Consider the following 25,880-nt stretch of genomic DNA (forward strand, 5'->3'; position numbering starts at 1 on the left):
AGCGCGACTCAGTGACGTGACTGCATCGCAATGCGTGCTCGCTTGCCATGAATATATATTGCAAGAATCCAACCCCCTAAAGCCTCTCAAACTCCCCAGGCAACTTCTCCCCCTCAACCCAAGCCCTCACCCCTCCCGCAAACAACTCCGGAAATTGCATATCCCACCCATGCACCCCCTCCCTCAACATAAACCCTCCCGACCCATCCTCAGGCCACCCCCCCCCTCGGTCTGTTCTCCTGCTCCTCAACGCCTCCGCCGTCCTAACCACCATACCAACATCATCCCCTTTAGCTCCCGCAACATGCAAAGTCCTCACTTCCAACCTCCTCACATCATCCAAGCCAAACTCCAATATCCAAGGAAACATATCGTGCACCACCTCCCAAGTGATATTCCCCTTCATCTCCTCTATCAACTCAATATCCAGCTTCAACCCAAGCAACGAAGCCTGCCATTGATACAACCAACTCGGTACCCACCCTACCATCATCTTCATAGTGTAGTAAGTCAATCCCGGCCATTGCGCCATGAATAACCGTGCCCCGCTCGGGGGAGCAGCACCTGTCACAAAAAGAGAGAGGACTAGGTCGGGTTGGTCCAAGGCGAGGCATTGGGCTATGTATCCGCCCATTGAAACACCGACAACATGGGCCTTGCCGCCGTGGGCGTGTGAGCGGATGAGTTGCGCGACGTGCTGGGCTGAGTGGTCGGTGGTGCCTGGTTTGATGTGGCGGGAGGCGGAATGGAGTGGTAGGTCAGGGACGAGGAGGTGGAAGTCCGAGAGGTGGGGGAGGATGAGGGCGAATTCAAGACGGCAGGTGAAGCCGCCGTGGAGGAGGATGATTGTGGCGGGCTTATCGTCGTTCCACGACGTGAAGGATAGCGACGTTGTGGGGGGAGGTGGGGTCATGGTGAAGGATGTGAAGCTGGAGTGTTTTTGAGGCTGGAATAGAAAGTGAATTTTGAGTGTAAAGTTGATTTGGCAGAAAGAGAAATAATTAACTCGGATTCAAGTCTAGGCCGAGCGGCCCGTGCGACCGATTGGCTCCGTCTCCATCTATGATAGGCATGCATTTCGAACCCTTCGTCTGGGTCATTGCGAAAAACCCTCTTCCTCACCATCACAGCACCAATCTTTGAGATTGAGACTCAATTCCCCAAAGAGAGCCCCAGAATGCGCTGCAAAAGACCCGAAACCCCCCCAGACTCCTCCTCCTCTTCCGTTTCCGGAGATCCTGCAGCTTGCAGTCAGCAACTTCCTCCCTGTGCCAGCATCGATCAAAGGCCAACTTACGCCCAATAACATCAAACTTCTACTTGGTCTTTCCTGGATCAGTCGCGCGAGCCGGGATCCCATGCAAACAAATGTACGCCCCTCGCTTGTGAGATTCTTGCACTTTTGAACCGATCCTGCTTCCAAGACCAAACCGATCGACAAGCGTGCTAAGCTTGAAAAAGTGGACATCTGTGAGCGTTGACGTGTCGATGGTCAGAATAAACCAGTCGTCTTCATCTGGCTCGCTTCTGCCCCATTTTTCCAAACAGAGTGCCCATCTTTCGGCGTGCTGCTCGACCGAAAAGAACGTTATGAAAGGTGTCGGGCGCCTGCTACTCCAGTCGAAGTGATCCGCAACGGCGTCTTTGAAGAGTTGAGTAGCTCTGATTCTCGCGAATTGCGTGGTTGTGTCCCGGGCTTTGAGTCCACTGGTCTTGTTGTACAGTCCTGTATTTCCTCGGTATTGCACCCGGTAAAGATAACGCGGGAGGTCGCCGGGTGGGTGTCGATATGTATCCATTGTTGATGTGCTCTCGACACTTTCTCGCCAAGCGGAAATTTCCTTGGATAACTCAGGTGCCAGTAAGTAGTTGTCGAAGGGGAACGCCCCTGGCATTTAAGCCTTTGATCGTCGGGGGATTCAATGTCGAAACCTCACCTGATAAGATGCGCAGTTTAACTAGCGAAGGATAAATAGTTGTGTGACTCAGCAGAGCCCCACGCACATGGTTGGTCGAGAGAGACACACATCGATGTACCTAAATTAGCTAACCCAACAAACTCGGGGCCAGATAACAGAAAGAGAAGGTGTTGCGATGGTCTAGTGGTCGCAGCCTCCTCAGCCCAGAGCCTTTGCCTGGCTCAGTCTGGTGGTTGCTTGGCTTGGCCCAGCTTCGTGACAAGGCTGTGACGGCGACCTAAAAGGGGATAACATTAGTTCCAGGGCTCTCCGAGCTGAGAGCCAAGGCAATAGCAGTCTGCAGCCAGAACCACTGCCTTTTCCCTCACTACCACCACCACTTACCAATACTACGTATTGCCCACACTTCGATGCCTTCCATACATCCCACTCTCAATTGTGGTCGGGTACTTGGGAAGGTCAAGCGGGAATGGGTGATGTGTGGAGTTGCTGTTTGGAAAGGTCGGATGGAATGCTGTGGGTTGCTACTGATGTGGGTTATATTTCGATCAGATCTCCAGCCGGCCAGGCAGTGCTGTCCATGGAGAAAGGGTGAAGGTAAGATAAATAACAGCCTCATTCCTTGCCAAGTTGGTAGGCACTCAGATCGCTTCCATGGCGAGCTTTTCCCTCTTGAACTTTTGGCTTCGAAGCAGGTTGTTGGCCTTGTAGCGGGGCGAACAGTGATGGTTTGGTAACAGCATTATGAACCACATTACCTCATCTTCAAACTTCTTGATCTATCTACAATATTATGCTGCGGGCTGCAAATTCTGTTGCATTCTAAGACACTTCTACCTGTTTCAAACTGGGCAGATTTTGAGTACCCAAATAGCCAAGTTTGCGAACGTGGATGGCTACCTACGGACCTATAACATGGCCAGACTGGCTGGGTGTGGTGCTCCATGCGCCTGCCTTTTGGTCAGACCCACACTCTGGTTGCTCTTTACGGCTTTGTTGTGTTTCTATAGCTTTTTCGTTCTGTTAGATTTTATCACCATCACCACTTTTGTCGTCGTATTTTGCCTCATTTTTGGTGCCAGTGACCCTGTCCCAGAACTAGGCCTACCCTATGCGAAGCATGGGGCTACACGGCCAATGATTTCGTAGGCTTAGCGAGCAACATAAAGGTTAGCAACGCATAAACCCGAACGGATTTCAAGACCACATCCATCACCGAATGGCCGAACAGGCAGCGTTAATGTTAATGGTATTGCTAAGCTACCTAGGTATGAGAGGCTAACCTATGTCGGTAGATAGATCGAAACGAGACCCCTACAATTCAAGATGAAATCTCCGTCGGGCTTTCATATCACTGTGAAAAATCAAAGGGCTCACAATTCCACATTCTTAGTGTCTGTAGAAAAACGAGGGGAGGCAAAGGCTTCCACACTTGGCAACGGAGACATACCCAAAAGGGAGGCCTATCCTTGGGAAGATCTCACAGTTATCCAAGCTAGCTGGCAGATAAGAAAACCTCGTTCATCATACCTTCCTAAAGAGGGACCGAGTGAAGAAGGAACAACGCGGAGATTTACCTAGGGAAGAGATCTTCGCACCGCTAGGTGGATGCGAGGGTTCAAGCAGAAGTCAGTGACTGCCTACCTAAGTTGACCACAACTCCCAATAGCAACTTCCTTTCTCTTCACCCGTCAGCTTCTCTCAATCTTACTTCTTCGAGCTGATCCTTACCCACTACCTCACTGAGAACAATTCAGTCCATCGATAGCACCGTCCATCATGGTAGGCGCCCTTCTTTCGTATTACACCGATGAGTAGGTACTGACAACTCGATCAACAGAAGCTCACCCTCGCCGCCCCCATCTTTGCCGCCCTCACCGGCATCCAAGGCGTCGTCTCAGCCCTGGCGGCAAACTCCACCTCTGAGGCCCCCGATGCGATTGACTTCCTCTTCAAAAGACAAAGCAACTTGAGAGGCGAGTGGGACTGCCAGTTTGTCAACGCGGGCTGAAACCATGCAGCTCTCCGGGCCGACCACCAGGCATTCAACAGTGTCTTTGGCGATGCCCGCCTTACAGCGGCGGCGGGATAGTGCTACGTCGGCAGGTGCAACGGACGCGACTTTACATGGTGCAACACGTCTGCTACCAAACGGACCGAGGTTTCCAACCAGCGAAACATTGTCGCCGACACCAATCCCGGCACCGGGAAGAACTGCATGTATGACGACGGGTCTATTCATGTGGGATACTGGTGGGGGGCAGCAGGAAGAGCTCAGGTATACCAAAGCGGATATTCGGAGATGCTAGATGAAGACGGGAAAGGCGTCGGTTGGCAGTGATGTGGGAGTTTGATGATGAAGATTTTTTGATGTTGGTAGTCAAGGTCGTAACAAAGTATGTTATACAAGACTTTGTTCAGTAATTTCGTTCATTGATTATCTGTGAAATGACACACATGGTCCAATGTCACAACTTGCAGCCTGTTAATTACTGCACAACTTCACTGAAGGAAGCTTCTGGCAATCACATCAACACTGAAACTTTTGCTTCAACGCCCCACTACATAATATTAGACGTTGTCAAAAAGCTTGAGCCTATTGGCTCTGCACTGCAGTATAAAATCGCTGCCGCCTTTCTCACTTCATGCAACCTCTTCTTCTTCTGGTCTTCAGTAGGTATCATTGTACAGGTAAGGTACGTACTCCTTCCAACGTCGCTCCCCATCAAAACATCTTATCCCCTTATACTCAAAAAGAAGTGCGTCCTCAGAATCCAATTTCTTATCATGGAAAAAGAAAAAAAAATCTTCTGACGGCGTTCGAACTGTCGTACTTAGAAGCAAGCGTGCATGCCTTGAGTATTTCATCATTGTACACATCAAACCATTTGGCCGGTTTCGTTGAACTGGATTGAGTTTATATGGGAGCCAAAGAACTTGTGGGCAAATCTGGTGATATTGGTGATGCCTACTGGAAAAGAACTGGGAAAGGAAGGAAAAGGCCGTGGCTCAGGCTGCAAGAAGAAGAGCAAGGCAGTGAGTGAATGGTCAGTGCCCACGCCGCACAGTTTAAATGTGTTCTTGGCTCCTTCCTGGGGCAGGAGCGAACGTAGAAAGATGATCATGGGGGCGGAAGGGGCGGTGGTTTTCAAGGGGCAGGTGGGAGGCGACCATGTCAGCCGAAGCTTAATCGAGGAAGGAGGGACTGGGGAGCAGTGAAGTAACTTGACGGTGATGATTACCAAAAGCATTGTCAAAAAACTTGCTGGAAGCGACATCAGCTTTGGGGTTGATAGAGATCTCACAAAGGATTTGCTGGATCGGGGTCTGTCACTTTCTGCAGTTGCTGGAAGGTTGATTACATTGAAGTTATCAAATAAATCGGATGAAAAACCAACAACAAACACACTCGCCCTCCTCTCTTCAAGTCTTCCCAGAACTTACACATATACATGACAAAACAACCCCCCAAACCCCCCAAGCCCATCATGCGCCTCAATAACAGGAACCACATCAGGCGCAAGCCACTTCAAATCAAGCTTCCTCGTCGCAGCATCCCTCCCACCAAGCGTCACCTGCGCATTAACCCTCTTCTCCGGATCCATCATCTGCCAAATCCACCACAACCTATCCAGCGACGCGTGATGAAAGTAAAAGATTGGGTCCCCAGGCGAAACCATCGGATCGCCACCGGGGTCTCCCCCCGATATGTAATGACCAGCTGTGTGGATCCCAAAGTTGTACGGATCGCTCACGTTCCGGGGTGGTGTGAGCAAGGTGTTGTAGAAGGTGTTGATGTCCTTGGACTTGGTGAGGAGGTTGTACGCGCGGTCTGCCGTGGCGCCGAGGGCCGCGTCGACGCTGATGTCGCGGCGCATGCAGCGAGGGTTGTACCCGGTGCCGTTGGAGATTGGGTTTCTGGGCACGTTGTTCATGACGGGGGCGCCGGGACCGATGTTGGCTGTGTACCTGTTGGAAACAAGCTAGTTAGATACCTAAAGTGGCAGTGGATAGATGTCGAAGAAGAAAGAACGAACTCTGTGAAAGGGCCGTCAACAACGCATCCACCTCCGCCGCCCGGTTTGATCGTTCCGGTACCGGTGCGAAGGCCGGTGTACTTGGGGTCCGGCAAGCCGTTGCCACCCATACTTGTCGCGTTGCCGTTGAAGAGGGCTGAATTCTTTGGATCTTTGGTGTAGCGGTCGTAGTTCATGTACTTTTCATCATCAAGAACAGTTAGCAAACCTTCGATAAGGAAGGCAAGGGGTCCGTCATACCGGGTGATATCCCTTATAGCCACACTCGTTACGAAGAGCCGTCTCATACGCAAGCAAGAAATACTTGTGGGCAGGGAACAAGCCAATCGTGTCGTGCAGAGAACCGGCATTCGTCAGGTGATAGGCCATGAAATCGTCGTACCGGGTCCGAGCTCCTGGGAACTGGCTTTTGGGCGCCTTGGATGGCGCCTTCATCAGGCAGAGCGTGGCGTTGATGAAGTCGGATCGTTGTTCGATGGTCATGTCGCCCCTGAGATACAAGTTAAATCTGGGGCAATCACTGAGGGTTAGGTAGAAGGTTGCCATACCACTCTCTCCGTACTCCCGCGTTCTCCAGTGTGCAGCCGTTGTTCTTGCCCGCGGCGATCTTCTGGCTCATGTACGCATCAACCTTGGCCATGGTTTCGTCCGACAGCTTGTCGACGACATCTAAGGGGTAGAAGCCGTTGCGTTGTCTGGTATGATGTCAGCCATAACCACTGATGGCAGCCGGAGCTCCAACTGATAATGACACTCACACGTTCACTTTGGTTCTCCAATCCCTTGGAGCCACCACTCCGGCAAGAGCCGAGGGCACCAAGATTGCAACACTCCAAATAGACCGCATTTTTGCGCACTTGGTTTTGTTGATCAAAGCTCCAGCGTCTCTGGCGGCCAGAACTTGATGGAGATTTCAGGTTTGAGGGACATTTTGTAGAATACACGGGCACTCTCCTTGCCAGCATTTCAAAGTGAGGGAGGGGACAGGCAATTCCGTACGCGTCCACTCTATATGACGACCTTTAAAACTCGATGCTATCATTGGACTGGTTATTAAACTAGTCCCTGTAGGTGGTCCGGCATATGAGATTCTGCTGGTTGAGGTCGAACCTTAAACTGCCGTCCTTCCGAGCCGTGTTTTAAGATAGATGCCTAACCCCAGAGTTTTGGTCACCCGATTAGGTTACATGTTTTCTTTCGTGCAGGGTTCTAGTTGTGCGACGGTTGAACTGATGATAGAACAGGTATGGTTGGTGAGGTCGGTTCCGTTTTGATCAGCAGGGCATGAAGATCTCAAGTTCAATGCGATAGCTGGACGTACCTGAGGTATCTGGTTGTACAACTTTCTTATAGACGGACTGGTTTCATGATTCCATACACCTTAGCAGCATCAAGAATACCTGGGTATGGGGGCATTATCACAGCAGCTAATCTCAATATGTGGTCGTGGTACAACTCGTAACATCATGATATTTGCTGCTGGGAAGAACTCGATAACTCCTACGCAATCATCCGCGGCAACCTTCCCTCTCCCCGCAGCCGCCATCTATCTGATGGTAACCAATGACGATCCATTAGATTGTGCTGGCGTTGCTTGTTCCGTTAGCCATCCCCTTTGCCGTTCAGCCGAGAGACTCCATGCCGGCAGTTCCCCCCTGTCGTGAGACTCCCACCACATTCACACCATATATGAGACTCGACTGTCAGATAAGTACCTACACACAAAGAAAGTGTGTTAACACCGGTTGAGTTTAATTCGGAATCTAACGGACAAAAAATGCACATCGCTAATTTCCGCGTGGCTCTCCTCTGCGGAGTCACCCTCGCAAATCAAGACTGCACCACAACCTCCCAATCCCCTTCTTACTGGAACATCAACGATCTGGTATTAAAGGTCTACGACTGGGACAAGGGTGGTTCGATGGGAACATTTGGGTTTACATCATTTTCCTCAGCAACAAACAAGACGGTGGAGTGTCTGGCTCAGGACGTTGATCTAGCAAACTTGGGGGAGGATGGGTCGTGGTCAAAGTGCAGTGATCCTGGGGTAGAGTTTCGGTTTGATTTCGAGGAGATGAGCTTGAGTTTGAAGGAAACGTGGACGTGTGAAGGGTCTCCGGGGTGAGTACCTTACCTACCTATGCCGTACCATCAGGCGTTGAGAACTTGACTGATATTTGCGTAGAGTTACCTTCAGTGCCAACGCGACAGGACTTATGATGTTGCATGGTTGTCTGGATAGTGATACAGATAAGGGTGTTGAGTCTGATTGTTATGTCATGGAGTTTGACATGGCGAGTGATGTTACCACTTCAGCGGTGATATAGTTGATTATTGCAATGTCTTTCTCAGGCTGAGCGATGATCATATTCATGAGAAGGCGTCTCGATCAAATTTTCATTGTAATTAAGTTCATTGTGTATCTATCGCAAACATGAACCGAGAAAAGCATAAACATTAGCCATTACATAATAATGAACCTGCACTCCTTCAAACAGCTCGAAACCCATCACCAGCTATCCCTGTATTCGGGTAAGGTCGCTGAGGGGACACGGGCGACTGAGTCTGGAAAGAAGTCTGCATCGGACTAATGACAACAGTCCCAGACCCCATTGATGCGAGCACTGCGTTTGGATTACCCAACACCGGCCCAGAAGAAGCAGCCGTAGTCCCACCAACCACCGAGGAAGGAGGACCAGAATAAACCGGCAGAGGCGTATCGTCCTCCACCTGCCGACCTCCTGTCCCAGCTCCTCCATTACCGCCGCCAGTATCTCCACGTCTTTGCATCTCGATGTTCTCCCCATGACGCCTCGGCTTTCGTTCCCCCAGCCAATCCACCGGGTACCGTTGCCTGAATCCGAAATGAAACCACAATTTGATCTTCATTTTAAGCGGCATCGCCTTCCACTGCTCCCTCAGCTCAGACTGGTCCTCCGGCTTCCTTGCATCCTCTACGATTGTAAACCCAATAGTAAAAATGAAGATTAATATCCAGCAAACCGTTCCCAACCGGAGGGCCGTCCTGCCCATCATCAGCCGCCCGAACCAAAAGAAGTTTTCGACAAATCCAAGAAGAAAGACGGACGGGATGACAGTTGCGATGATGACCTTCCACGGCTCGACCTTGCTGCACTTCCCGGCGTAAGTATAAGGGCAGCGTTCCTCTTGAGTCAGCGGTCGCGGCCCGCCAGGGCGATGGCACTTCTGGACGTAAGTTGTGTTGAGGCTGCTGACAACCGAGTCATAGTATGTGCGTGCATGAGGGCCACCGTGGCGGGTTGGGGGTAGATTAGTCGGCTTGACGTGGATCTCCCTGACCAGTGATGGGTTGTATCCCTTTGTCGAATGCGTCTGGACTGGGAGGACGGTGGCTTTGGGGAGCATGTACTCGGTGAGGAATTCGGACGGGAACCAGCCGGCCCAGGGTTGGAGGCTGGTGGATGTGGTAAACTCGAAGGGGGTTGGGCAGCTGGCTGGGGCGGTGAGGATGTGGTCAACGATCCAAAGGTCGGTCGTGAATTGGGACCGGATTGATGGCGATGGCAACTTGTACCAGTCTTCTAGCTCTGACCGGGGGATGGCGTCAGCGGGCAGAATGATGGTGGACATCACAATGCCCCAATAAATATTGGTTGTTGCTGTTGAGAACGCGGGTATGACACCGGTGGGGATGTTGGTATGTTTCACTGTAAAGGGGCGTGGAACGTAGGTCTCGCATGATCTTGTCCCAGTTAAAACCTCCGGATTGCAGCCGTACGGCAAGTAGGATGTTGCATAGGCCTGTAACTCTGTGCCAGTCCACCCAGTCCACTCGCTGGCCAGCGCTCGCTGAAACCCAGTGGCCATTATGGCCAGTGAGGCCAATGTGCCCGTTCCTTCCATGATAAAGATGCAAGGAATGGAAAGAGAGAAGAGATCATTACGAAGACAGCAAGGGATTCCGATGCTTTTGAGGCCCATGCATAATCAAAAGAGATGAGGCCTTGGCAACAGGGAACTAACGTCGGAACAGATGATTTTTCCCCGTAGTCCATCCAACCATAGGGCAGAATTTGGAGTGCCAAGGTGATGCCAAACCAGCCAAGCTCAATAGCCACATGATAGGGCTGATTCGGTCGCAAAACCACCCCCCCCATCAAGCAAACATCGACCCAAAAGCCATGTGTGTGTGTGTGTGTGTATCATCAGTCTCACTATCGTCGTAAGTGAGGGCTTCGGATTGATGTGTGCTCCTTGCTCAGAGGTGAGGTCAAGGTGCCCCAAAGCATTCGAAGCAAGGTCCACCCGATTACCAAATGTTGTTGTAATAAAGACTTAACACTAAGATATGCTGAAATTTCCTGGGATAGATCCGATGGCCTTACTCGGAGTAAGCTGCTCCCTAGCTGTTATTCTCCCGAGTTAGGCAGCTGGTTGCATCGGACTTAATGTCGTGTCGAAGATTGCTTGTTTTGTGACGGTAGCGGCTATCATGATTGGTCAATGGTTGTGCAACTATCCTGAAGCCTCCGGACTATGTGACGGGCTTGGAGAGGCGTAATAGAGTTTAAGAGGAACCGTCCCTTATTATCCGGAGTCCGCTTAGAGCTCGGGCCAATCTGGGCTGCTTTATTATAAGTGTTTCCTGCAGTTCGCTTGGCCGTTAATTTCTTCTTTAACCTACCCAATATTACTATCATCACCTTAGACATTATGGCACAACCAAGCCCGACAGGACTACCGAATGAGCTTCTCCTGCGCATCTGTCAACTCCCCTCCGACTCGCACTTTCCTAGTCTGAAAGCGCTTGCATAAGCCAACAAATATTCTTTCTCCGTTGCTGTCGCGGCCCTTATCGATACCATTACCTTCTATATTGATAAACCCGCTCCATTGGCTTAAGATATTGAGAGCTATAAACGAGTACTCTAGATACGGAACCATGATTTGTTCGCCGCCTCATTATCGTCGGTCGTATGAGACAGTTAGATACCGAGACCAATCCGTTTCAGGCTGGATATGTAAACCGATCCTAGCATCTATTACTGCCCTCGACCACAGACTTCGACACAACTCGCGCGAATCTGTATGGCTTCCTTTCCGGGTTCACGAACCGACACGGCGCGATCCCTCTGACTCTAACACTTGAACCCCGGTTTCTTCGTCAGATGGATACGCCAGCCAGGCAGGCCTATGAGGGTGATCGGCATTAGCAACCACTGGCAGCCCTCATCTCCCAGCTTCCGTGCCTACAAGATGTTGTCTCTCGATGCCCGTCACAGTTCCCACCTTGCTTGCTCATGGAATTGCACGCCAAGCAAATAAAAGCTCGTTTGCATCTTCAAATGTTCAGACTGTGCAGCGCCTTCGACAACTCGCCAACGATTGATCCTCACGAGTGGAACGTCATCACTTCTCCATGTCTCTACAGTGTCTGGGTTCGGTACTACAACATGTCATATGATGATGAAAACAACCCTAGACTCTGCTCTCTCCAGCTGCGTGTTCTCGAGCGGGATGCTCAAGCAGCCGCTGGCCTCAGCCGGCCTATAAGAAGTCCATACAATCTACGACTACACTGCCGAACTGGCTTCCTTCGGCAATCCTGACAAGCATCCAGACGAACATCATGCATGTCGCAACGCGTCTCGCAACCCAGTCAACCGGTTGCGTCAAAAAAAATCCCAAGAGGCCACGGGGGTCACCCTTTTCTGAAAGGCCGACTGACACATCTAAACCTCAGCCACAGTGCGCACGCGTGCGAAACACGAGATCATGTTCATGCCGGGGATTGGACAACCCCCCTTGGGCAACTTGAGACTAGGGACGAGCCGTGGAATGCTTTGACAGATTTCGCTCTGCTGCAGAGCTTGACTCTGGATCATGCAGTTTCTGCAAAACAGCTTATCGCGCTAACAATGACGTCCTTCCTCCTACTTCAGCAGCCTTTCGTTAGCCTGCAAATTGCCACGGCGCGACGGACCGTGTGCCCTTCACACCAGTGGAGGCCGACTACTACCAAGAGGTCGCTCGGTTCCTGGACAGCATACCCTCTCTAAGGGCGCTCTGTCACACGGCAAAAGCCAACCACTCGCAACCACCACCAACAACACTGTCGATACCACCGCAAGGAGGGGTAACTACACGTTGTGAACCAGTCGTCAAAGTGAGGCAGACAATCAGAAGGCATGACGGTTATCAAAGGAAGCCCACTGGCTCTGTAAGATATCGGAGGACTTGGCAGCGGCCTGATGCCAACAAGGGCACGGGCCAGGCAAGTGAGGATAAAATACGCGTGCAGGATCATCAAGACTGTATTTCCTTCTTCTTCTTTTCGGTATCACAGACCTTCGAGGCCATTGAAGATTATAAGCCTGAATTGAACCATGAAGTTCCAAGCCCTGATATTACAGCCCTTGTCACACGCTCCAAATCACTGGATGGAATCATTCCGTCCTTGGATTCTGCTTCGATTGTCCCAGATTGCAGAGCCTCTCGCTGCTTCCCTTACGAAAATGGGAAGGCCAAAGCCCCGTCGGTTACATGCAGAACCACGTTACTATTCAGGGTCTAGCTGCGCTCACCAGGTCTTTTCCAGCGCTGACTGATCTCGCCGTTTCAATTGCGAGGTCAAGAGGAGATGCTGCAGAGATTGCCTGTTACAAGTTAATTGGTGACAATCGTCCCCAACTGCACCGCCTGACGCTGATGCTAGATTGCTCACCTCTAAGGCTCATTCAGTTAAGCGGCTAGCATGACAACCAAGCTATACCTCTGGTGAAGCCGTACCCATTAACACCCGTGTTTCGCATTCCCCCCTCTGTAGTCTCCCTCCAGTCCAAGACAGAGATGAGACCGCTGATGATTATTGGCGTGTACAGGATTACCGCAACGGACACGTCTACGACATTTTTATAAATAGTGCCCTTAACGCCTTCATGGCTCGAGACATCTTTTCCGCGGTGGGGGGTAACGTGGATACCCTACTTGTACAATCTTACGGAGACGAGAATCTGTCACGAAAAGGACTACCGTCACGTTGCGGCATGTGGTTTAACGGGCGCTCAAGGGGTCCTGCCGGGCACCTACTCAAACCATTTCTTCATGCCATTTCCAAATCGTGGATGGTGGAACGAATGAACAGCCAGCTGGTGGTTACGGAACTCACCAGCGAGGAGCCTGACAAGTGGTTGAAGAATTCGTTGAGCCTCAAAGAAAAATCATGGAAAGGTCATGGACTATTTTAGGCGTGTGTGGCCTGCGAAAAAGGCCGGGAGTGAAGGGTGGTGGGGAGACTGGGAGAGCTGGGGTCTTTAGATTGGATAGAATCGGCTTGCGACGGTACTTTCTTTTCTGGTTCTGCGGTACAAACTTACGGTCAGCAGTCATTCTGCAATGCGATTTATCAGTTAGATTGGAGTCCGATCTTGTCATTGGACTCACTTCAACCCTCTTTTACAAGCTCCTGGAAGGATTTTCTGCAGTTGGATCCCAGGCTGAATCAGGCAGGTGGAAATATCGTGGGATGGACGATGCCACCCCATCGCCCCGTAAGCTTCCGGAATGGGACCGGGAATGATGCTGTTGAGCGGGGGGCCAGAGCCTCGTTGGCAATAGATACATATCATGTCTCCTTAATTTTTTTATTTAAAAAAAAGCAGCTTTCCATTGTGAAACTCATCCTGTCTAAGTACCTTAGAGATCCAAGAATCTAAACATCATGCAGCTCCCCAAAGTCCTGACAGCAATCTTCTACTTCTTCCTCAAAGTCCAGGCCGTCCTCCTTCCCGTCCCTCACACGCTCTACCTCGCCAAATGGACAACCTCAGAACTCATCAACTATGGGTTCCCAGACCCATTCAACACATCCCACACCCGCCGAATCATGATCTCGCGCTACACCCCAGTTCGAAAACGAGACTGTCTTCAAACCTGCCGGCTTCCTTACATGCCTGAATTCATCGCCTCGGTAGAGGATGAGATCTTCCAGGCCGACATGGGCGCCACACCCTGGCCACGAGGCGTGCTTGCTTCGCTAGAGGTGGAGATGTGCTGCAAGGAGAGACGACGTGACCATCACGACAAACCACGCCCGCTTCTTCTCCTCGGTCCCGGCCTCAACACAACACGGTATTGGTACTCGGGCATGGGGCAGAGTCTCGCTGGGATGGGCTTTGAAGTCGTGGTGATGGACCACCCTTACGAGACGGACGTGGTGCAATACCCTGATGGCACCGTCATTTACGGGGGACGGGTTCCTGCGGATGCGGAGGCTGTGGAGGAGTTGAGGTTTGCGTTGGAGGTTAGGGCGAAGGATGCGACTCTTGTTCTTGACTGGCTCAAGGTTCCTAAATCAGCCAAGGTTGGCTTTGTGGGGAGTTCGTTTGGTGGACCGGCTGCTGCTGTGGCGATGAGGCGGGATGGGAGGATTGCTGCGGGGGTTAATCTTGATGGGGGTATGTTTGGTGCTGGGGTTGCTGAGGGTGGGGCGGTGAGGCCGTTTTTGATTTTCGGGGCAGATGGGCATAATACTACAACTGATGAGACTTGGGGACGGTTTTGGGATGCTACTGCGGAGAGGAGGCCTGGGTTGTGGATGAAGGAGTTGAGTGTGGTTAATGCGACGCATAGGACGTTTTTGGACTTTTCGTTGGTTGGGGAGGTTAGTGAGGAGTTGAGGAGGGTTGGGTTCGGAGGTGTGGTTAGTGGGGTTTGGGCGATGGGGATGATGACGGAGTATTTGACCGATTTTTTTCGGTTTGCGTTGATGGGGAAGGGGGAGGGGTTGCTTGCTGGGGAGAGTGGGAGGTTTCCTGAGGTGAAGTTTTTGAGATCGCAGGGGACACAACCACTGTAATATGGTCAATATTTACTCTACCAATGTTCAAAGGAGCACGTTAGGAATAGTTACACCGACCAATAAACATAGGTACTCGACGAAGGCTTGCTGAACCTCCGACGTCCGCTCAGTCTCCCGCCAGCCATTTACATCAGCGCATGTGTTACACAACCCCAAGATCGCACGGCAATCACCTTCTTGTTATACCAAGCAGGTCACGTTGTGCTGTCATGTAATGTTCAAGCTCACCGCCTACCTATTAATTCGTCGGGCGTCATTGGGCTTCATCAAAAGTCTCCCACTCAACAACCAACATCTCAAAGGACCGAAACTAAGACGATACAAAAAAATATGGAGTTATACCGCTGTCTATCGCTTCCCGATTTCCTCTATCGGGTCCAATACGTAGGGACTAAAACCGAAGAAGACTCGAATGGTGGACTCATGGCTCAGCACTGTGTACCCCGCATGGACTTTGGACGATAAGGACTTCAAACAAGCAGTCTACAACCAATTCGACTGGGATTATAAAGGCCGCACTCCCTTCATTTCCTGCTTTTCAGACAAAGACTTCGCCATCAAGTGGGCCTGTAAAATCATGAGATCTTCACGGAGATGTTCACAGAAAAAGGAGTGGACCCTTTTTACTATCGACACCCGGCTTCTTTCGCACTCTGTCTATGTTTACAAACTGAGCAGATTCATCGACTGTATGGATATTCGGACTCCCGGTAGGGCGGAGGAAGTTTACAAACCAGGGGCCTATATCTGTTTACATAGCATTCCTTCTGTGGGAAAGTGAAGATGGTGGAATAAATCTACCGAACTGAGGGACTGAACCGCTAGAAATACATGTGGCTGTCATAACCAGGGCGGTGAAGAAAGGCGAATAAAGCCGTGAAAAGGATAAAAGGAAAAGGCTGCAAAAGGCCTGCAAGACCTGCAAAGGAAAGCAAAAGGCTCTAAGCCAACACCTTCTGACGCAATTGTTGAGGCAGAGAAATGGAATGAATCCTCGCGGAGCATCAAAATCCCCTCCATAGGTAAGTATCTTGCCCTTAAATAGAGACATCTAAATGTGGTCGCTAACCTATCCGTTACTTTACAGCGCCATCATGTCGTCCAAGCAACACCAATATGGTCGAATATCGGGATGACCAGATAGTAAAGGATTCTGAGTAGATGGAGAAGCATATTAGACTTTTCGAATCGTTGTCGAGATTTCTGACGTCTCTCTCTCTCTTGAACTACGCAAAACGACACATTCTCTTTCATCATCTTCAGACAACGTACTTCATTTGATGGATATGGAGAAAACTTGGTATCACCGATGGAAGCAAACAGCTCATTAGGCACTTACTTAATAGCGAGCAGCCAACTCCTTAAGGGACCCTCTTCGACGATGAAATCTTTGTAAATGCTTGTTGTAACCTCGAGTATAAGAATAAGGCGAGGGTTACTCAAGATATTTCACGGTTTATCGTCCCTTCGGCAGAATCGCTTGCGCTCCGGAACAAGAACCATAAATGTCTTGTTGAAAGCGTTAACGAAGGGTGGAACAACTCGATCCCTTTTACCACTACCCGTCCACAGCCTGACTACTTCGTTGGGTTCAAGCGAGACGCATTTACCGAGGAGCAGCTCGCTAAACTATCGCCCTTTATCGGCGACTTTATTGCCGGGGACCTGTCCTTCTTTATGGCCACGTACTATATGTACTTCCCGTTCCTAACCTGCGAGGTGACGTGTGGCGCCGCGGCGCTCGACATTGCAGACCGGCAGAACGCCCACAGCATGACCCTTGCGGTACGGGGCATCGTCGAACTCTTTCGTGCTGTCAAGCGCGAAGATGAGGTTAACCGGAAGATCCTCGCCTTCTCCGTCTCGCACGACTACCAGTCAGTACGGGTCTACGGCCATTACCCAGTGATAACCGGTAAAGGTACTGAGTATTACCGGCACCCAATCCGAAAATTCGACTTCACGGAGCTGGACGGCAAGGAGAGATGGATAGCGTACCAATTCACCAAGAACGTTTACGACACATGGATGCCCAAGCATTTTGAGAACATCTGTTCTGTCATCAAGCAGTTGCCGTCGGAGTGAACTTTGATGCCCCATCACTTTCCGAGGCGACTGGGCTTTTCCAGGATTTGGGAAACTTGATGCAGTCAGATGCCCGCTTCGCTTCTGTGCCTGACGAGCGGGGCAGTCAATCGAGCATTGCCGAGCAGCAAGCGGTTACTCCAGGTACCTCATTCAGTGAGCCGAAGAGGAGGAAAGGATAAGACCCGGAAAAGCCGTGAGGTTGGTGGGTGGATAGCATATAGCATGTGTCATGGAAGTGAGGCTCAACTTGAGGGCGACCTGGTCTCTGTGCTGCGTGCACGCGCTGGCCACCCCTTTTGCATCCAGCCAATCGTTCCTCAAACATGCTAATTAGCTCCCAAATATGATAAAGGTAACACAACTTGGGGGTGAGCCGGGTTAGCTTTGCCACTTTGTGCATGGGGTGTCATTTGGTTACCACGCATCTGAGTCACATATTGATACTTTCTTAGTTCTAACGAATGGGTCGGGTGATACGGACAGCCGATGGAGTCAAAATGCAGTGGGCGCGGGGGCCGGGTCACGTAAAGTTATAATTTTAATATGAATAGTAATTATAGAGGGTTTAATAACGGGCTACTGGTACGCGTAAGGAAAAAAGGGAAGTTATGATTAATTTTGGATACGGTAGGTATAGCCGAATGGCCCTTGGACCTACTTTAGCTTAGGGTGATCCTCACTGCGCTCACCTTTTGCTTACCATGTGAGACCAATACGGACTGAGCCAAAAGTTTTGTCGGGTGTGACTAAATAGGTAAGGTCTGCATTGTCGGTGCCGGTGCTGCTGGTCTTTATACCGCGATGATGCTTAAGTTCCTGGGCATTGACTTCGACATCGTCGAAGCCAGCGACCATGTCGGAGGGCGGTGTGCTACACACAGCTTTGTCGGAGTCGGCCCCGACTGCGCACATGATTATTATGACATGGGTGCCATGAGGATCCCCACATCGGCTCGATGAAATCGACACTCAATCTAATCAAGAGCCCGTCCCTGCTCAACATTCCTGACAGTCTGGTTGAGTATGTGTACACGGTTTACACGGTGGCAGCCAGGGTAATCCGACTTACTATGAACCATTCTGCTACTGGTACCAGAATAAGAACAGAGTTTCTCCAAGCTGGTGATAATCCTACACATATGTTGGCAGCAGCTGATACTTTCATTTTGCAGTGCGTCGAAGTTCGAAAATGCTATCAAAGATGTGCTCAAGGAGTTCCAGTCCGAGGTACAAATCTACTTCGACAAGTGATAGGACAACTACCCCACCAGGGATTTTCCCATGTTTCCGCAAGACCTGTCATACGCCGATACTATGGCGGGCGAGCTAGCTAACAGGTGTGTCAGCACTCCATATATGGCGTTTCATAATAACTCACAGTGTTTCTTAATTCCACCGGCCTCTTTTAACCAGGCACTCACCGAGACTTTGTTGGATTATGTAGACTTCGTCCAAGCTGGCCAGAAAGGCTGGTTTCGCGTCGAGGGCGGCATGTCGGTCGTCACTGATACCATGGCAGCTCGTCTGAAGAGCACCATCTGGCCCCAAGCCGGCGCCACATCCATTGATGTGTCGCTCTCCACACCCACTGTAGCTATGTCTTTGGCTTCTGATGGAAGGACTATTCAAGTCACTACAGGCGGTGAGAAGTCCTCAACAAATTCCTACGACATGGTCTTCAACACCACACCTCTAGGGCCTCTCCAGCAGATGGATCTCTCAGGTCTCAATCTCGACCGTGACATTCTCGACGGCATTCGTGCCCTCAGCTACGACCGGGCTACCAAAGTGGCCATCAACATCAACAAGCGCTGGTGGACGGGTTTCTACCCCAATGCCGACGCCATACACCGCGGTGGCGGTGTATCTAGCAGCGACTTGCCCCTCGGCTTCACTGTCTATCCCTCGTGAAATAACGGCGACGGCAGCAACGTTCTCATCGCCTCATGCACCTGGGCCCAAGATGCGTCCCGCATGGCAGCCCTTGTCCCGGACTACACTGATCCCTCAACACCAACACCAAGCTACACCGGCCCCATCGCCGCAGTTTGCCTCGAGGGCCTGGTCAAACTCTGGGCAGGCCGACAGGAGGCTCCGACTTTGAAAGATCTCCACGGTTACTACATCACCCATCACGCCTGGGCCTGGTCCCATGACCCGTGCACCTGTGGTGCCTTTGCTCTCTTTGGACCGGGACGGTTCCAAAACATATACCCAAAGTTCCGAGAACTTCTCGCCAATTCGTGGCTTGCCATCTGAGGCTAGGCTATCAGCGCGCACCACGCGTGGATCTCCGGTGCGTTGGACAGTGTTCTCTTCTCTGTAATCAAATTTCTTGCGGCAAGGTCGACAGAATCGCCGGATGTGGCAACCAAGGCGCTCAAGTTGCTTGCTTCGGACTCTAACCCAGATAAAAAGCATTTTGAGAAGGACGAACGTGGTGAGCACCCGGAGGGGAATGAGAGGTTGGCGTACTGGTGTGCCGAGGCTAGCGCGATGAAATGAGCGGATTCTTTGGGACATCACAGTTGAAGTAACGTAAAAAGGTGTTTGGAAGGTGGAGGAGAAAATGACATCGGTTCGATTTTGATGGAAAGTGCAAATCACACACCTACCTACCTAGTAACACGAGACATACATCCAACAAACTCCTATATATGTTCAATCTTTGCTACCCTACTATTTAATAAACGTAGAAAGAAAAGGCAGTAGGCTTGCAAGAAGAACAGGATGCCATTCCCCCTACAAGTTGTCCTGCACGCCGGTAAAAACTTTCCCAAGTGTCTATGAAAGCGAAACCAACCCTAACCTGCTGAGCAGCTTTATAGGTTTGTGCAAAAGGCAGTCCCCTTGAAATCACGCCAGAAGGTGAAGTCAAAGCCAGGGCTGTAATGCGCCCAACCTGTCCGCCAGAAACCAACGTTTGCGTCCATAAAAGCGTTGTAATTATCGACAAAGGGATATTTGGGGCCGGAAAATACAGTCCCTAAAGAATTGTGCTTTGTGTTAGTCTTTGACTTGCTACCCACTCAGGCTTGACCCAATCCTCTGGTTAAAAGCTCCAAATCCACTGCGGAGGAGGGGAGGTTAGGATTCAATCCCAGAAGACAAATATATAAAGTATTATACATACTTTGGTAGTTGCACCCAGCAAGCACAGCCTGGCCCACTGTCAGGTAGTAGATGGTGTGCGCGGGGACAAAGTTCCCGTCGTTGAAAAAGTTGCGCCATCCGATAGTGCATTGGTCATAATCGCTGTGGACTGGGAAGGTCTTGCCTGTCCCACTGTACGACTTGGGTGTTTGTCTGCGAGAAAGGTGTTTTTCACTTGGTTGACGAAGACCTCGGCTCTCAAGGGACTCCCCAATGGTAGCGAGTGTCGATGGGTCGATCTGGTGTGTGGTGGAGTTCCCGTGCTCGTCGAAGGTCACAGCATAGAAGCCGTCTGGTGTGTCCTCGGGGACAACGTAGCCGAGGGTGCTGGCAACCAGGGGAAGAAGAGCGAGGATGGCCCTGAATAGCATTCTGAAAAGTCGATCAATGGACGGACACTGAACTCGAATAATTGAGAAGATATACTGCTTCAATACTCAGTACAGTAAGTTTGTTTTGATCCGGACGACAGACAAAACAGTCAGAACCACAGAAGAAAGAACCATTATATAGGTAAGGTAGACCGTCTCCAGCGTATAGTTCACTGTTGACACCATGTGGACCTCACAGGGATGGCGGACACTTCGGCTACCTGTCGTGATCCTTCGAGCGAATATCATTACGCGAAAGAGGAAGTCGGGGCGATATACCCAGTATTCCTTAGCTCTATAGGTAACTTCCTCTAGCTAACCTGTAAACAAAGCCCATTCCGTCGTGAAGATTACCATGTGGCTGTTGGTGATTATCAACCTTACCTAGACACATTAGGCATCTTTAGCGAACTTATTATGCAGGATACGCCAGTAGGTCTGCACATAAGCACACTGCCGCACAAGGTTCTACATCAGATTGGCGTATTGCGGACTACGTATTTCCCTTGCGTATAGCGTATAGCTTACGGTGTTTTGGCGCAGTGGCCCAGGCTTCCTGAAGCCCGCACCTTTTTCTCATTCCGGCTAGTAGCATCTGGGACTTTCACCACTTCACCACAGTTTCGGCTCACAGTTCGGTTACCTGGCTTCCCTATGTGCTGTATTGTTACGAACTATCACCATCGATGCAGGGACAACTGTTGGCCTTCAACTTCACGTAATGAAATCAGATGTTGAGCTTAGGTACAAGTTCCTAGGTAGGAAGGTTGGTATAGGTCATGAACGCCTCATCTATTGTTGCTACCTATCTGATAAACGTGGAAGGAAAAGGCAGTGTGGCTGCAAGAAGAACAGGATACCCTTCCCCCTGCAGGTTGGCTCACACGCCGGTAAAAACCTTCCTAAAAGGAAAACCACACTGGAGGACGACAAGTGAGTGCTTTAGGTGAGGTTGTCGCAGAAGTTGGTGCCACTGAGATCACGCCAGAAGGTGAAGTCGATGGTCGGGAATAGGGTGCCGGAATGATAAAAGAAATGCACCCAGCCCGTCCTCCACCATCCGGCGTTGCCGTCCATGAACCCGTTGAAGGAGTCGACAAGGGATGCACCGTGATTGACCTCAGCATCTGCAAGCGAGGTCAGTTAGCTTTGGGCATTGCAGTATGATATAGTATGTGATCTTACACTTGTAGTTGCAGCCCGCAAGTACAGCCTGGCCCGACACGGCGAAGTACTGTGTTCTGGACGGAACATGACTTCCAGCGTTGAAGAAGTTCTTCCATCCTTGGGTGCATGCATTGTAGTCGGCTTGGTTTGGGAAAGTTCTCCCCGTTGCACCCCACGAGTTCACCTGTCTTCTGAGCTTCGCGCTGCGGCGAGGCAGGCTACGGTTCTCGAGGGGCTCTCCAATGACTGCGTGGGTCGAGGGATCAATCTCGACCGTGGTTGTGTTGCCGTCATCCCCAACGGTGACTTTGTAAAAGCCATTTGGGGTGCCCTCAGGGACAACGAAGCCGAGAGCGGTGGTCGCAACCAGGGGGAGAAGGGCGAGGAGGGCTTTGAACTGCATTTTGGCAGTCAATGAGAAGTACGAGCCGGAAAGTCAGGTGAGAAAGTGATGCTGATCCGATGATGAGTAGTGATGAGGATGACAGACCTCATGGAAGAAGGAAAGGGGGACCCTTATATAATTTTTCGCAGCGAGTAAACATCTCTTTGTGTCTATCCCTACATATCCACATCGAACAACTTGGCGGAAAGGCATAAACTTGCTTCTGTGCTATTGGAAAAGCCTCAGATACCGCTGTCAACCATCAGCTTGGCAATATCAGGTACCTTACAAAGTTCCAGGTTGTCATACCAAAGCTAATAGCGGTCTATAGTCGCATTTGTGAAACCTACTTGCCTATGAAGAGACAATATAGACAGCTTCATTCCTGTTGGTTCTATCACCTGCTCGTAGTCTTACGCCGAGAAGTCGCACGAACCTTGGAAGGCTTCGTTTACTGCATATAACATCGTTGTACCAAATCCTACATCGCGTCAGCCTCGAATAGAACACCGTCAAGCTGGCAGGTGGATACTCTGTGATACCTTGGAGAATAACCAATATGTACGTTCCAAGCCGCGATGGATGTTCATGGATTTCAATCGTTCAATTGTCTCATGTCTTTGACAGACCAGTGGTAAGTCCCTGCATCTCTAAGTGTTGGAACAACCAACATGGCGGACCGGAATTACTGAAAAATTCTTCAACGTCATTAAATCCGAGCCCACAATTCAGCCAAACACAGTTAGCCAGGGTAAGGAGAGCAGCGTTTGACCTTATCGCCTGCCATGGGAATTAGTGATGAAGAAGTTCGGTGTCCATATTTGGAACTACCGGTTAGAACTGGTTGCACCGAACTCAATAGTTCAGCTGTGGACATGACGAGCAATCCTTCTGCGACATCTTCAACTCTTCAATGCCAAGATCAGATGACAACAACCTCTTGCCTCATACTGTGACCCTCATCAAACCAATAAGGCTTCTTCTCAAAGCCCACATCGCCCTCAAGATAGCCCTTGCATCCCATCGTCCCCACCCGCCGGTATGTGTCCGGCTGACCTTCAACAGGAACCAACAAAATCCCTCGTCCCTGTGTCATATTCGGCGACCCCCCTCTCTCGTCATACAGCTGCACCATAGCAAACTGCATCAGGTTCTCCGGCGCCTCATACGTGCAAACCTCAATGCAAGACATCACAATGTCTCTCTTCACCGGCCACTCATCCGGCACATCAACATACCAAGAGAGCCTATCATCCCCCGGCACCTCACCAGACTTCACCCAATCGCTCTCCGAATCCCCAAGCGCCCACCCATAACCGTGATCATGTTTACCGGTCCCATTCCGTTTCCAAACAACCTTCTTCACTCTTCCCCTCAGCCGAATGAAACCTCCCTTGACCTGCCCCAACGGATTACCCCCCACAAGCGTTGTCTCCGCATGAAGCAACTCACAAGCGTATTTATACCCAATACTCCCATCCAACACCCCCTGATGCAAAAAAATCCGAAAATGCCCATCCAAACTCGCCCAACTCCAACTCGGCGCCCTGTACCTCTCCGGCCTCTTAAATTTGGTCTTTACATCACTAACCCTATGCGCCGCCCACAACAGCTGAAAAAGCATATCCCCCCTCCACAACCCAGCCAAATACTCCCCCACCCCTTCTTTCGTCCTCTTGTACTCCTCCGCAATAGCCATAACAGCCAACAACTTATCATCCCCCACCGTCAACTCCCTCGACGTATAAGCCTCCACAATCACCCCCCAAGCCAACGGATGCCTCACCCCGCCCAAACTCTGATTTCCCGGGTCCAAGTTCTTAAAACTTGCGCCTATGGAATCATCAATCGATCTCAAAGTCGTAATTGGCTCCTCTAGCCCCCCATCTGTATGCCTCGACTCCAAACAACAAAACACCATCCCCCTATTTCCGTAAGCAAGCACCCGGGTGGATAACTGTCCCTCTTGGAAGGTCCAAGCCCTGGTGTAAAGAGGTAACATCTCCTGATCCCGCCTCAAGCGCACTGGCATGGCGATAGCTTGTCGTATCTCCCCTTCCTGCTTTCCAACTGGTGAATCAACCCTTACATTAAAGACATACCCCCTGTCGTGAACCCTCGGACGTAGGAACCCGTCAAGGCTGGTAGAAGCTACACCAGCAGCAATGGTGAGGAATGCTCCGCGGTAGATGAGGTGCATGTTGGAGATTTCATTCATTTTGTCTTGGTCCGAGTCTTGAACAATGCACAGTGCATCCACCCAGAGGTATTTCATTCCTACGCCGTGGGTTACGGTTAAAGCGTCGATGATGGTCAACGGGAGAACATCAAGAGGGATGTTGCGGGAGTAGGTTCCAATGTTCCTTTTGGTGGTCTTGCCGGGTTGGTCGCCGCCCCAGCAGTAGCTTAGGGTTGCATAGGGGGCTGGGGGTGGGTTGCTGACAAGACGAACGATGAGGTGTGGTTCATCTGGGTTTGGAGAATTGGGGCGAGTAACGACTTCCAAGAGGCGGGTGGGCATGTGGCTAAGGTTGAACTCGCGGCATTTGGTGTGGTTGGCGGAGCAATCTCGGAGATATTTCCTGGCTCGAGAGTAGCTGAGCTCAGAGTTGGGGAGGAGGTTGGGTGGCGGTTGGGGTCCGAACAGCTCGTGGGGCTTTTGGCCTGGAACATTGTAGAGCACAAATTCCCCCAACCTATTGTTCAACTTGTAGCCCAGCTTGAGTCGTTCCCAATCGACCTCGAAGAAGTTGACAATGGCTCGCTGCTTCAAAGTCCGCTCGACCCAGATCGGGTTGTTTGGACCTGAGGTCATGCTGACAAGGTACGCCCCTTGACGAAAGGCAGAGAATAAAGCGCAGTTGTCTTTCAGAGCAGAGATGACATCAGCCTCAGTAAAGCCAATTTGACCGTCATCTTTGCCGTCTTTTGAATTTTGTCTCATGTCGATCGTGATTCTTGAACAGTGGCGACATGTGTGAGGGGAAACATCTTTCTGGTCCTGGTCTTCCTGGTCATCGGTCATGGGTGGAAGGGCATCGTTGACCACGTGGATAAGTGGCCTTGCTTGGCTCTGAGAACTACCAGCTGCCTGATTCAGCCCTGGACTTGTCGGCAGATTGTTGTCTGGAACTAAGACCATCTCGATGTAGGCGATCGTGTGGAGCTTGAGGATATCAGGAGTGGATGTTTCTCTCCGAGGGAAAGAGCAACATTCGAGCGAGGCCTTATTGCCAAGAGCAAGATTCGGGTCCCAACCATGTGGAGCGGGTTGTTGGTGAGTTGACCTCCAACCAACCAATAGCAGTGCAATAAATGCGTGAAGGATCGATCCTCTGCAGGTTCCAAACAGGTAATAAAATTCTTAACTCCTTTTTTGGTTAACATTGCACATTGCAATAAATTTGCCAAGCAAAAAGATCACGAACAATAGACAGAGTTCCCCGTTACTAGAAACCCCGACTGTGATTGAGGTGGCCAGCTCAAGCTGAGGCTCTGCGCCCAACTCTGACCACTAGGTGGGAATGAAATCATGCTAGTGAAATATCTCGTGTCTGAGATGATGAAATCAATACGAGAAGAAAAAAAGAAAACACAATTAACCACCATACCTCTGAGACACAGCCTTCATTGCACATCACCATGTTTCATCATCATCATCATCCTCATCCTCGTCGTCTGCAATCGGTCCCGCTGCTTCCGCCTTTCCCGAACCCTCTTTTTTCTTCAGTTCAGCCAGCCTCAACTCTAGCTTCAGCCGCTTGACATTATCATCATCCTCGTCATCAGTGAACATTTCCTCCCGATTACGCCGTCGATTGTGTCTCCTGCCAAGATCGTCCATATTCGATGCCGGATATACTGGAGGGTTTCTCCCTCTTCGACGACTTCCCCATGGCGCGGATGAATCGGGGGCAA

At 50.7% G+C, this 25,880-nt stretch overlaps 10 protein-coding genes across 10 annotated transcripts; 5 read left to right on the forward strand and 5 right to left on the reverse strand.

Moving 5' to 3' along the window:
* Positions 1–76: 76 nt before the first annotated feature.
* QC762_0094170 (uncharacterized protein) lies at positions 77–1,799 on the reverse strand (the record flags this gene model as incomplete). The annotated part of the gene is made up of 3 exons (XM_062884093.1): positions 77–1,005; positions 1,123–1,238; positions 1,321–1,799. The coding sequence occupies 3 exons, from the start codon at positions 1,797–1,799 to the stop codon at positions 77–79; spliced, it is 1,524 nt and encodes a 507-aa protein (XP_062740553.1).
* A 3,502-nt stretch (positions 1,800–5,301) lies between these two features.
* On the reverse strand, positions 5,302–7,405 carry QC762_602370 (uncharacterized protein). The gene is made up of 5 exons (XM_062891929.1): positions 7,067–7,405; positions 6,505–6,991; positions 6,197–6,446; positions 5,957–6,135; positions 5,302–5,888 (listed from the first exon to the last, which is right to left on the reverse strand). The coding sequence occupies exons 2-5, from the start codon at positions 6,594–6,596 to the stop codon at positions 5,360–5,362; spliced, it is 1,050 nt and encodes a 349-aa protein (XP_062740554.1). The 5' UTR covers positions 6,597–6,991; positions 7,067–7,405; the 3' UTR covers positions 5,302–5,359.
* A 328-nt stretch (positions 7,406–7,733) lies between these two features.
* QC762_602360 (uncharacterized protein) lies at positions 7,734–8,283 on the forward strand (the record flags this gene model as incomplete). Its single annotated transcript, XM_062891928.1, has 2 exons — positions 7,734–8,077; positions 8,142–8,283. The coding sequence occupies 2 exons, from the start codon at positions 7,734–7,736 to the stop codon at positions 8,281–8,283; spliced, it is 486 nt and encodes a 161-aa protein (XP_062740555.1).
* Positions 8,284–8,446: 163 nt separating this feature from the next.
* QC762_602350 (uncharacterized protein) lies at positions 8,447–9,841 on the reverse strand (the record flags this gene model as incomplete). Its single annotated transcript, XM_062891927.1, has 1 exon — positions 8,447–9,841. One exon carries the CDS (start codon positions 9,839–9,841, stop codon positions 8,447–8,449), a length of 1,395 nt encoding a protein of 464 aa, XP_062740556.1.
* Positions 9,842–13,658: 3,817 nt separating this feature from the next.
* QC762_602340 (uncharacterized protein) lies at positions 13,659–14,795 on the forward strand (the record flags this gene model as incomplete). Its single annotated transcript, XM_062891926.1, has 1 exon — positions 13,659–14,795. One exon carries the CDS (start codon positions 13,659–13,661, stop codon positions 14,793–14,795), a length of 1,137 nt encoding a protein of 378 aa, XP_062740557.1.
* Positions 14,796–15,210: 415 nt separating this feature from the next.
* On the forward strand, positions 15,211–15,843 carry QC762_602330 (uncharacterized protein; the record flags this gene model as incomplete). Its single annotated transcript, XM_062891925.1, has 2 exons — positions 15,211–15,567; positions 15,757–15,843. 2 exons carry the CDS (start codon positions 15,211–15,213, stop codon positions 15,841–15,843), a joined length of 444 nt encoding a protein of 147 aa, XP_062740558.1.
* Positions 15,844–16,194: 351 nt separating this feature from the next.
* QC762_0094230 (uncharacterized protein) lies at positions 16,195–16,883 on the forward strand (the record flags this gene model as incomplete). Its single annotated transcript, XM_062884094.1, is given in 2 exon segments — positions 16,195–16,203; positions 16,215–16,883. 2 exon segments carry the CDS (start codon positions 16,195–16,197, stop codon positions 16,881–16,883), a joined length of 678 nt encoding a protein of 225 aa, XP_062740559.1.
* Positions 16,884–18,398: 1,515 nt separating this feature from the next.
* On the forward strand, positions 18,399–19,145 carry QC762_602300 (uncharacterized protein; the record flags this gene model as incomplete). Its single annotated transcript, XM_062891924.1, has 2 exons — positions 18,399–18,793; positions 18,815–19,145. 2 exons carry the CDS (start codon positions 18,399–18,401, stop codon positions 19,143–19,145), a joined length of 726 nt encoding a protein of 241 aa, XP_062740560.1.
* A 2,066-nt stretch (positions 19,146–21,211) lies between these two features.
* Positions 21,212–21,980, reverse strand: QC762_602295 (uncharacterized protein; the record flags this gene model as incomplete). The annotated part of the gene is made up of 2 exons (XM_062891923.1): positions 21,212–21,537; positions 21,596–21,980. The coding sequence occupies 2 exons, from the start codon at positions 21,978–21,980 to the stop codon at positions 21,353–21,355; spliced, it is 570 nt and encodes a 189-aa protein (XP_062740561.1). The 3' UTR covers positions 21,212–21,352.
* Positions 21,981–22,884: 904 nt separating this feature from the next.
* Positions 22,885–25,606, reverse strand: QC762_602290 (uncharacterized protein; the record flags this gene model as incomplete). The annotated part of the gene is made up of 2 exons (XM_062891922.1): positions 22,885–25,326; positions 25,574–25,606. 2 exons carry the CDS (start codon positions 25,604–25,606, stop codon positions 22,885–22,887), a joined length of 2,475 nt encoding a protein of 824 aa, XP_062740562.1.
* Between the last annotated feature and the right edge of the window lie 274 nt (positions 25,607–25,880).

Source organism: Podospora pseudocomata, chromosome 6, assembly GCF_035222375.1.
Source record: "Podospora pseudocomata strain CBS 415.72m chromosome 6, whole genome shotgun sequence".
In the NCBI taxonomy this organism is placed as follows: domain Eukaryota; kingdom Fungi; phylum Ascomycota; class Sordariomycetes; order Sordariales; family Podosporaceae; genus Podospora; species Podospora pseudocomata.